The 12,000-nt window shown below is 39.5% G+C and overlaps 1 protein-coding gene across 8 annotated transcripts in view; it reads right to left on the minus strand.

Annotated features, from left to right (window-relative positions):
- brsk2b (BR serine/threonine kinase 2b) overlaps positions 1 to 12,000 on the minus strand; it is a 138,538-nt gene that overhangs the window by 3,403 nt on the left and 123,135 nt on the right. For 5 of the 8 annotated variants that reach the window (XM_065289220.1, XM_065289219.1, XM_065289222.2 and 2 more), the window contains 5 exons: positions 11,138 to 11,804; positions 9,955 to 10,003; positions 7,209 to 7,332; positions 5,654 to 5,834; positions 4,891 to 4,980 (listed from right to left, as the gene is read on the minus strand). In XM_065289220.1, coding sequence (XP_065145292.1) covers positions 4,891 to 4,980; positions 5,654 to 5,834; positions 7,209 to 7,332; positions 9,955 to 10,003; positions 11,138 to 11,804 — 1,111 coding nt within the window. The remainder of the gene's footprint in view (positions 1 to 4,890; positions 4,981 to 5,653; positions 5,835 to 7,208; positions 7,333 to 9,954; positions 10,004 to 11,137; positions 11,805 to 12,000) is intronic. The other 3 variants (XM_065289225.2, XM_065289224.2, XM_065289223.2) reach the window with 1 other exon arrangement.

Below are 12,000 nucleotides of genomic sequence, written 5' to 3' on the forward strand. Positions count from 1 at the left end.
ATTGCATTGCTTCATTAAGTAGGAACCGTGATTAAATCAATGCAAATATTTAATGCAAATATTTGCACCTCGATGCATATACAGTATATCTGTGCCAAATTCACAATTTGTGTTTTAAAACAAAGATGGTATAAAAATAAAAATGGTTTAAAATGTATTGGTACAATTTGTTGCAGATTCTGAATACACCCGATGGTTACCTCAAAAAGGATTATTACACCCCTAAATGACCCCAATACAGTCTTGCAGACCATCACCGCCCTCTTCCAATTTCATAAGTGACTGAGCAACGGTGAGCCACAAGACAGTTACATGGCAACTGACCGTGATCATCTGAAACAGATTGAAGCACTAGAGAAGATTGCATTAGTTCCAAAGCTTGTCTTTCAACACAATCTGGGTTACTTCTCAACATCACGACAAAAAGCTCAAAACCACCGGGTCCTACGAGACAGAGCGCTTTACAGCCGCCTAAGAGACTGTCAAAGAGCCATGACAGCTGTGGCAGCTTTGTGACACACGGGACACTGCTTCAGCATTTCGACTGTGAGCCATTACAAATGTTCATCCCTGTTCAGATTTATGCTGTTGTGTATATCATTACGGATACAGAAAACTTCTCGTTTCAGAACGGACCCTGGTGTCTTACGAGACATGTGAACCAGCTCTGGGATAAACATTGGATTTATGTCTGGCTCTAAAAAGTACATCATGAAATATATATCGTACCAGCTCCAATATCTCCAAGTATCTTAATCCCATCAGGTTAGTGTAGACTGATTTTAACAAAATTCAAAATGACATTATTATTATTCCATAGATATGGTGGAAAGCTGATGTCACAAGTTTTGTTTTAAAGGTATATTCCATTTTCTTAAAAGAAAAATCCAGATAATTTACTCACCACCATGTCATCCAAAATGTTGATGTCTTTCTTTGTTCAGTCGAGAAGAAATTATGTTTTTTGAGGAAAACATTGCAGGATTTTTCTCATTTTAATGGACTTTAATAGAGCCCAACATTTAATACTTAACTCAACACTTAACAGTTTTTTTCAACTGAGTTTCAAAGGACTATAAACAATCCCGAACGAGGCATAAGGGTCTTATCTAGCGACACTTGTAAACACTGGGGCGGGGTTTCACGTTCGTCCTCTGTGACCTCTTGACGTCATGACGTATTGCGTGGGGTCACGCTGCCGCATCACGACCGGATCTATACACGAGAAGTTCTGGTTTAAAAGTGCATATTTTTTATTTTTCTTGTCAAAAATGACAATCGCTAGATAAGACCCTTATGCCTTGTTTGGGATCGTTTATAGTCCTTTGAAACTCCGTTTAAGTGTTGAGTTAAGTATTAAATGTTGGGCTCTATTAAAGTCCATTAAAATGAGAAAAATCCTGCAATGTTTTCCTCAAACAACATAATTTCTTCTCGACTGAACAAAGAAAGACATCAACATTTTGGATGACATGGTGGTGAGTAAATTATCTGGATTTTTATTTTAAGAAAATTGACTATTCCTTTAACAGTATACAGTTTCAATACGCCCTTTGTGTTTTTAAAGCCAGAAATCCAAGGCACTAGAACTGAGCTTACAGACATCCAGTCATGTCACAACTATAAAGTACTGTATTTATACAGTATGATATACAGTATGATGCACCAAAATAAATCAGCTGGTAGACCATTGGACTTTAAATATGACAGTCCAGTGTGTGTTTATTCCTACAGAATCTGTAACAGTAAATCCACAGTATTTTAAAAAGACTCCACTGATGTTTTGATACGGCATACTGTATTTTTAGAGACCTCCATAAGTAGGTCACTCTGAGAAATTTTCCCTCCTCATAAAACAGTGTTTCTACAGATGATTATTTCTGCTGCAAAAGTCCTAAATGATCGACAAGAAAAAAGAAATATAGATGAAAGACATGCTTATAAAAACTAGGAGCTCAGATGCAAAAGTCGCTAAATGCCACCTCGTATTATGTATTATGCATTCATCAAATACTTCAAATACTTCATCAAATGTACTTAATCCTGGCCTCATGTCATTCAGAAATACCGCTTTTTGGGCACAGAAGATGAACTGGAAGAACGACCCTGCGCAAAACAACCGTGGATCACAGCGCCCCTTAAAGGCGGGGTGCATGATCTCTGAAAGCCAATTTGACATTTAAAATCACCTAAACAAACACCCCCTACCCCAATAGAATCTGGACCTTCTTTTGATAGACCCACCCCACACATACGCAACCCAGGCAACAATGTCAGTTAGTAGACACGCCCCTTACTACTGATTGGCTACAAGTGTGTTTTGGTACTCGGCCCGACTTTCTTTTCCAAAGTGTTTTTCAAAAATCATGCACCCTGCCTTTAAGTTGTGAGTGCTAAAAATATTTTTACATTCTGACTTTCATAATTTCCAATGTTTCTAGTTGCATCTTTAGTGATTTTACAACTATTTTGCTATATTTTGTCCAAAGGAGTAAAATATTTTTAGAAAGAAGGTTTTTGCCAAAAAAGTCTGCCTGCACTTAGAGGGTTTTGCAGCAAAAGGGGTAATATTTGTTAAATACCAGTGAACGGAATAAGTAAGACTTTTGAAAACAAGGCATTTCAATAACTGACTTATAACCTTTCCATTGCCATTAAAGTGAAATTACTGAACCTAAACATAAGAGCCTGATAAAAAAATGCTCACTTACAAGTAAACATGTCAGATGCACTTTAATAACAAACTCTTCAGATGCTAAAATATTATCTTCAAATAGAAATCTGTTTCCTGATTTAACAGATGTCTGATGAAAGATTACAAAGATGCTTAACTCAATGAGGTGTTTCACCAAAGTGAAATTCAGATGCAACAATTGTCCCACACAACAAAGCATAATGATGCAACAATTAAATGACTGTATAAAACAACATGAATAAAATATGAAACTTTATCAAAATTGTACCTATTGTCTTTCCAACTGAGAGCATGCACACACACGCACGTGCACACCAACATACTGTCTCTCATATTTTAAGGGGTTCTGGGTGCCACACATCTGACAGCGTGTGCATGACAAAGTGGTAGAAGAGATAAAATCGACCTCTTACCACCCTTTGAACGCTTTCCTGTCAAAGGAACATGACATGTTACTCTAACACGTTTGGTCAAATAAAATATTTACCCTAAAATTACATTCTCAATGCACCACATTGACTTACAGTAATAAAATTAACCTCCTCGCGCAGATGTTTATTTTGTGCTCAAATTTGTTGAGAGTGAAGCATGCTGGTGCTCAGCGCTGTGCACGTCTGCTCACGGTCAGTAAGGACACTCACATGCCCATTCACTCAACAGCTGCAAACCTCACATCCGCCATGACCAACAGCCGTGAGTGCAAAAGGGGTGAAGGGCACAGCCAGAATGTAGATATGGGTGTGATTGACAGGGTGATAGAATGGTACATCTTTATAGCTACAGTGGTAGTGAGTCACAATCCTGATAACAGCTCTCCATTAGGATCATATATTTAGATTTATAAATGACGATGGTATGGAAGTGCATAATACCATAATAATACTATTTCTGCTGAATGTGGGCTATCACAGGAATATACATTGAGTACATTGATGACCTATTAGATTTGCAAAATATGCAGTATACACAGAGGATTTTTCGTGAGATATCTGCATCTCTCAAAGCAATGCGTCCAAACTGACTTTCTATTTGAAGAGTGACAAATGAACCAGAAGCAATATCAACCACCATACAGTACATTCCTTCATTCGTTCATTATTTGATCAGACTGTTAAAAGTTTAGATGTTTTTGAATATAATACAAATAAGTTTGAAAAATAACATAAGTTGTGCCCTAGTATTATAATATTTGTGTACTGCTTCCTGGGTTCTGCATACTGCCTATAGGTTATAGTGTAAAGGCAAAATATCTCAACCTTGCCTGTTCAATATAATCATTACACAAGACAAAAATTTTCAAGGGTGATATTGCTTCTGTTTAATCTTTGCCACTGTAAATGCATATCCAGCGCATTGCATTGTGGGATACAGTACCTAGTGCCGACACAATAGGTCATCCAAGTATTCTATGCATTCAGACGTGTACATACAGTATATACTGCAAAAATAGTATGAGCAGCATGGTATTACGCTATTCCAAACCATCCTGTCTGCATTATACAGTGATCTGGTTTTATAAATTGCATCCAGCAGAGGGAGCTGTACCAGGCTCTTCACCATGTGCAGAAACAGCCATAAGAAAAGACAGGCAGAGGTTTTCTCTGTTCTCTCATTTCACCATCTCCAGCAGGAACCACAGTCTAGCCCATTAGATTTCTGCGGATAGTTTGAAGCCACATTTGCTTGGGACACAGGTTGCATTGTAATATCTGGAAATCATTTCTTGTAATCCGTATATTTCCAGAAGCATTAATAAGTGTGAATGTGCCTTCCGCATGCACTTTTAGAGATATGTGAGTGTGTGTGACTGCTAATGAGAGTGTGCGCATGTGTGCCTTGCAATGCAGTTCTGTGCAATGTTCTGCGATAAGGTCAAATATGTACTTCTAGCACCTTTAACACAAATCAAATTTAGCAGTAATTTGGATTTGTCTCTTTTAATCCTTTTGAAGAGATAAATGTTAACGATGAAAGGATTTCTCTGACCAGAAAGCCACCACTGTTTTAATCCCTAGAAAGACTTATTTGACCTTGACGGGTGTGTACAGCGTTTAGTGCTCTGCAAGGGTGGGCTAGGCTTCATGCATGTTTAGGATGCTGTGTAGGAGAGCAGAAAGAGAGAGAGGGAAACAAGAAAGAGAGACAGGTAGAGAGAAAAAAAGAGAGAGAGAGCAGTGGATTGATTGGCTACTCACCAGGCAGCTGCTGAACACCAGGCTGGTCATGTGAACTTAACAACTGGGCCTGAATCGTCTCCACCACCCGTTTGAAACGCCGGCTGGGACCTGCCGAGGACACAAAAACACACACAAAAGCCTCTTTAAATGTTGTGAAGTGAACACAGATTTGTGTCTTTTGAAGCTAATGTACATCAGTTTATGCTGATATATCCTGGTTTAATTCTTCACATCGACTACCTCATAAATTCTAATAGGATGATGGTGATTTTTATAGTGGATCCGGCCCATGGTTGACTTAATGACACTTTAAAATGTGAAACTTTTAAGAACACAATCACTATTCTGAGAGAGCAAAAACAGCGGAAGATGGAGAGAGAGAATGAAACAGAGAAACAAAGAAAGGGAGAGAGATAATGAAATAGAGAGAGAAAGAGGGGGGGGTTCAGGTTTGCAGTAATGGCACCAGCTGCGCGTGGGATCTTTTTGGGTTGTCCTTTAAAACACAGCAGGTTGAAAATGCATAGTGATTACCAGGAGGCCTCTTTTAGTTATTTTTTTTCCATTACACCCCTAAGCACTTCTATTTTAAGCTTCTTCACCAGAGAGGGGGAGTAATGGAGGAGAGGACCACTGAAAAAACTCACCACAAAGAGAGACAAAGTTCAACATCATCAACTTCTCTCTCTATCACCAACACACCCCCCTGGTTCCCTGTGTTTCTATTGGCTGCCACAGAGTTATGACATCACAATGAAGTTCTCACTGTCGGCATGGTTACCTGAGAGCAGTGTGAAAGTGACAGAGTAGATGCCGTTCTCCTTGGTGGCAGCCGTGCTTTCGGTGTAAGTGATGTCCACCTGGAACTTCACTGGTTTTTGGAACACGGTTGGGCCGGCCGACGACTTGTATTCCGCCCGGAAACTCGTTTGAGAGATCACGCTGTGGCTGAGGCTGGGAATCTGAGAGAAAAAGAAGAGCCATTAAAAATATGCCAATCAACCGGTTAAAATGCACCCCATACCTGCCAATACTAGAGTATTCGGCAAAACAATTGTGCAAGAAATATATTGTTTTTTACACTATTGTATTGTTCTTTACAAAGACAGCAGAGCGCTTTAGTTACAGAGTGGCGTCAGCTCCATTCACTCGTTCCATGGAAACATTTTTTTTTTTTTTTACAGCTATGGCTAATCATGGAGATTCTCAAGAGTGCATATTTATGCATAAATGTATGGGTGGAGTGTTTTTGGCACTGTGATTCTGCTGGATAGTTAAATAAATGCAATAAATTAATTTATACATAACTTGTATTAACAAAATGCATAAATTAATACAAACATTGATTAATAATAATTGAAATTGATGAAGAAGGCATCTCCCATCTGATGTTCAGATTAATAACAAAAAGAAAACGATACTGAGGCAGGGGTAGGCTATTGTTATAATTTAAAACAAATTAAATATAGAAGTGCCTTGTGAGACTTTTTTTAATCTTGTTCTTTCAATATTTATAAATCAAACAGGCACAAGATATACAGCACACAGTCAATCGTACATTATAAACATGCATAGACATTATAAGCTTAAAAACTACACAGTGTGATGCATTTTAACCCATTAACTGGCGCTGTCCCGTGAGCGAGACACCTAAGTTTACTTCAGTATTTTTCATGCAAATGTTAATCTATCACTGTTTTTTGATAATGTAATGTATTAAAAATAACACTATATTGCATTTTTTATTTATTACAAATAAATGTAAACTGCTATAAAAAATATATTTCACCTCCAGACACTTCCATAAAAAAACGTTAAAGTGTCTTTTTTTAAAACAAGACCAAAATTAGGCTTCTAGACCAAAAAAATGCCAGAGTTTTATTAATTTGAAGCTGTACACTGTACATCAACTTTTCACCCACCCACACTCAAAAAGGGCTGCGCCAGTTAAAGGGTTAAAGTTTTAAAGTTATTGCAGCCAGTGTAAAACATGTTAATCAGTTACCAGATGCTGACCATACTAATCTTCCCATATTAGTGAAGTTTATTTGTCAAAAAACATTGTTGATAGAACTACATAAAACTACATATTGGTGTGATTTATAAATATTGTAAATCAATGCATTTCTATAAATTACTGTAAGAAAAATCACAGCTCTTTGCCTCTAACTCACTGTATTTCAATGGCTCACTATGAGCTTCCAGGTACTAACTGAAATCTCCATAAATTTTGTGACGGCCGAGCTTTTTGGATTTCCATTGGCACAACTCTGTAACTAAATGACTCTGATACTGTATACAGATGCAGTACGTTAACACACTTATTGGAGACTTACTGAGAGAAAGGCGTGAACAATATCTGCTTTTATGGAGCTCAGAGGCTTGTCTCGAATCACCACAAAGATCTGCTCCTCCTTTTCAAGGTTGATAAAGTTTCCAAACCAAGATTTTTTGGCAAGCCTATGGAAAATGACAAGTGGTTGTTAATAAAGGAACGCAACACACAAAAAACGTAATTGAAGTCGCATACTGTGCATGAACCAAGTGTGCAGTATGTGTCTGGGAATGGTTTCCATAATTCTTTTGGTTTCTCCAGTAGTGAAAAACAGTTGACAAACTTCAGATGATTCAGAAATAAGTTATGTTTCAAAAATGATACTTCACATTGTAACCATAACTGTGGAGCTTTTCCCCTGACAGTGGTTGGCTAAAGTAAATAAAGCATTTCAGGAATACACTCTCTGACATTTCCAGAGCGCTCGGGATGAATTTTCTCACACGTCGAAATACAGAACAATGAATGCTGACAAGATGAGAGTTAGTAAGCTGTCAGAGTCAGTGGATACTTTTGGACATGGCGGGTAATGAAAACATCACTTATGACTGTGGTTTGAAAAAGTGGCAATAAGTGCGCTGCCAAACTATTCAGAATAAAACTTGCACTGTTGTTAATGCGATGAAAACATCAAGAGTGCTTATTACAATTAAATTAAAGCTTTTTAAGTGATTCCATTTGCATTTGAAATTCAGATGTACAGAATATTGAGTATAGAGGGTATGCCCTGACGTCACTTTCTCACCTGACCATGCCGGCGCTCGCCCTGTTAAGTGGCAAAACATTCAACAAAATGGCTGGTTTTCATAGCGGCTGCTGCGAAAACGCCAGTAAAACTGACTATTATTAGCTTAAATTGAATTTAGTTGGCCTTAACAGTGACCCTAACAACTTGCCAAACAACTAGTAGTCTCTGGACATTGGCATATGGCCAGACATTGCTTTTCCTGACATATATGTTTGTCTATCCTAACATTATTATACCACCCCACCTTTGTACAACACAAGTCTCATCATTATGGATGTTTTTTAATGAAGGCTCACTGACAAAACTTTGCAATTACGCAAAATTTTACTTACCTGACATATGGCTACTGCTACTTATTTACTTTTAAGACAGCTCCAAATTTTTGTTGAATATGTTACCACAGTCGATCACACAACCACTTTTTCCATTTAAGACGTGTTTTTCATGCTATGTTAATGCTGTCGCTCAAGCGTTTTGCCACTTAGTGGGCGTAACCGCAGTCACTTTCGCCGAAGGTGACGTCACGTGCATACCCTCTATTGATAAACTAGTTTAGGATATTGCCCGTACCAGCCTGATTTCACAGGAATCCATACATATTTTAGGAGTTGGCTAATTTGTACAAAGTGAATCGTACAAAAACATACTATTATCATAAAAAACAATAACAAAACCCCAACCTTGACCCTATTGGCACAGGAGCAAAAGCAAATCGTACAATAATGTCGTCGTACAAATTAGTATGAATTAGCCTTCTCGTAAAATACATACAAATTGCCATGAGATAGCGTTGACTGTACATGACAGGAGAATCCAGCCTTACGGTACATTCACACGGGGCGTAAGCGTTAACGTTTAACGGAAGGCTTGTCTGAAGCGTGGCCAACAGCCAATCACTGTGGCCGCAACACAAGCTCCGGTCTTCCATAAACGTAATTGGCTGGCTCTGCCTAGGTTATTTGCATAAAGCGATATGATTGGCTGACGCAAGCGTTGCCGCTTGAAAAGTTGAGAAATGTTCAACTTCTGCCGCGAGCAATGGCACTGACGCGGCGCCGACGGATCCACAATTCAGTTTGCCAATGCTTGACGTCACCCATTAAAGGCGGAGTCCATGATGTTTGAAAGTCAATGTTGATATTTGAAATCACCTAAACAAACACGCCCCTACCCCAATAGAATCTGGACCGTCTGTTGATAGACCCGCCCCACACATACGCAACCCGGCATTTGATTTGATTTGATTGGCTATAAGTGTGTTTTGGTAGTCGGCCCGTCTCCTTTTCCAAACCGTTTTTCAAACATCGTGGACTCCGCCTTTAAAAGTGAATGTCACTTTTCAACGCTTACGCCCCGTGTGAATGCGCAGTTAGTTTACGCTTCTGAAGGCCTGTAACTGAAAGCCTGATACTGGCATACACATTTCTTAACTCTGCTTTAAATCTTTGGGATTTTATAAGAGTCACTGCCTATCTAGGACATCTTTGAGTCAACACTAACTCACGATGAATAATAATAAAAAATAACCGTAAGAAACAAGAGGAAAAAGACTCCAAAAAATATTTTGTACCCAAGTGCTGTTCGACGTGGCTGTGAAGTGGAAATAAAACACTGAATTATTCATGAGGAACTATTCACTGATAATGTCTTCAGCCTCAAAGTAGGCTAATGGGGCCTGGAACAATGTTTGGACCACCACATTAACTTTAACTGTTGAATTTTCATAGCTCTTTTAGACTTGTAATAAAAAACGTAATTTGGAGAAAAAGCAAGTTCAAAGAGCGAGAATTAAGCATCTTAATTACACAAGCTTTAATTGAATGTTTGTGGTTTAACTCTAAACAGTGCAGGTTAATACAAAAAGTAATGCATTTAGCCTCACGCACACGTAGAATAACAAGTATTCATAATTGAGTCGTATTTTATTGGCCCCTCCACTTTCTCAAATTGAATAAACCCTAAACAAATTTGACTGATTGTGAAAATGGCAAACACTTACTCAGGGGAAGACTCTGGTGTTAGGCTGGACATTTCCTCTTGTGTGGGAACTGGAGAGAGACAAAGCGGATAATATACATTGCATCATACTTTATAACCAGAAAGATTAGACAGGATGGCAATGCTGATTAGCCATGGCTAAATACTGCAAACCTACAGAGATTAAGAGTAATTCAACTCCTGCTATCGGCTCATCTGATCCTCTTCCCAGTAGATGAGGAAAAGAAGAACAACTGGGGATGCTAATATTCAGGAACTGCAGCATTCACTGTCAGTACTAGGTGTATTATCAGATATAGTTGATAATGGAGTATCAGACAGCTTATTACCCCCACTCCCCACCCCCTAAAATCAGTCCTTACAGAATACTGCTCGGTAAGAGGGCATCATTTAAAATGAAAACTGCAATAAAAGGAATAGCAATCATCATTGGAACACCTAAAAGCTTTCTACATGCACACAGGCTGTGATGCATTTCCACCTGTTATTGGATATCACTGTTGTAGTGGCATACATAACAACATTTTATTGCTGAAGGATTCCCTGTAGTACTCATGGGGTAGGGGTTGGGTAAAATGTTTAAATATAATGTGTATAAAGTGTAATGCGAATATGATTATGCTGTCTCTTTAAATTAACAATCATAACGCAAAACATGTTATAATTTTAGACTATTATAACAATAATATATCTAACTATATATCTATTATAACTTCATATTAAAAAAAATCTCATGACCGAAGTGACGCCAAAGGTTTCCCATTGAAAGCAATAAAATACCGTGCACATCAAAAAACATTTAGTCACTTAATATGATTGATAACATGTGTCATACTGAACCAGACATGGCTTTCCAGCTTATATAGAAATGGCCTTAAAAAGAAGAGTATATATTTTTTATAAGAACAGAGAGAATTTGTAATAATACCAAGAACAGGAATGTAACATTCATAAAGAATTTGCTGTAGTACCATAAAATGTACCTTAGCATTACATACTGAAAAACGTAAATGTAAAAATCTTGTAGTTGGATCATTATAATTAAAAAGCTATTTTAAAATAATCTACCAAATCTAAGCTATTGTCATAAGTCTCCCAGTAACCGAGCCAACAGGGTTACAGTGTCAAGAAACCAAAACTCCAGGTGTATAAATAAAGAAATAACCTTGCGAGAAACCAGGTACCTTGAAGTTTCCTGCGATGGAAGCGTGGCGAGCCAAGGAAGCTGTTCTTAATGGAGTTGAGGCGTGTCCTCCAGGGCATGCCTCCAATAGAGGGGCTTGGGGGTGGCGTGGGGCTGGGGGTCCCGGCTGGGCTCTCCTTAGGTGTGTGCACCGGCGTCCCTTTTGGAGTCGGCAGCGGGCTACCCCTGGGGGAGGGGTGGGGCGTAACCTGTATGGTGGGGATAGATTTGCCGTTGTGGTCAGTCCCGGCCAGCGGGTGAAGATGGTGAAGCCGGATGGGCGAAAGGGGAGAAAGGGGAACGGAGAGTTTGGGTGGCACCGTTAAAGGTGGCCGCCGCACCTTGGGGCTGCTGGGTATTGGGGGAGGGATGGGTTGGCAAGGCGTGGAAGGCGTAGAAGGTTCAGACTTGGCCGACGACGGCGTGGCCGTTGTGTGAGGCAGTGGGTTGGACCTGGTGGCCTGCAGCGGCTTGTCTGCAACTTTGGGCTTGGCTGGTAGGGTCTGAGTTTTGCTGTTGGGCTGAAGGGCACCTGTCTTTGGTTGAAAGGTTTTTGGGGAGTGCGGGCCTGTGCCGTTAAACCGTGACACAGGAGCATGGGTGGGGCTGTTGTTTGGCGAATAAGTGAGTTCTGCGGATTGCGGGGGGACAGCGAATCGACGCATGGGCTGTAAGAGCGCATGCATCGAGCCAGCAGAATAAAAAGAGCCAACGCAGCCCATACACACAACACACGGCCCCATAGTTATCAGGCATTGCAGCGCAGACACACACACCAACACCAGACATGAAAGGATAATGAACAAGGCACCAGTGATGGGAGGTGAGGGAGGAAATGCAGAAAGAAAGAAAAAACATGCCATT

Source organism: Paramisgurnus dabryanus, chromosome 2, assembly GCF_030506205.2.
Source record: "Paramisgurnus dabryanus chromosome 2, PD_genome_1.1, whole genome shotgun sequence".
Lineage (NCBI taxonomy): Eukaryota > Metazoa > Chordata > Actinopteri > Cypriniformes > Cobitidae > Paramisgurnus > Paramisgurnus dabryanus.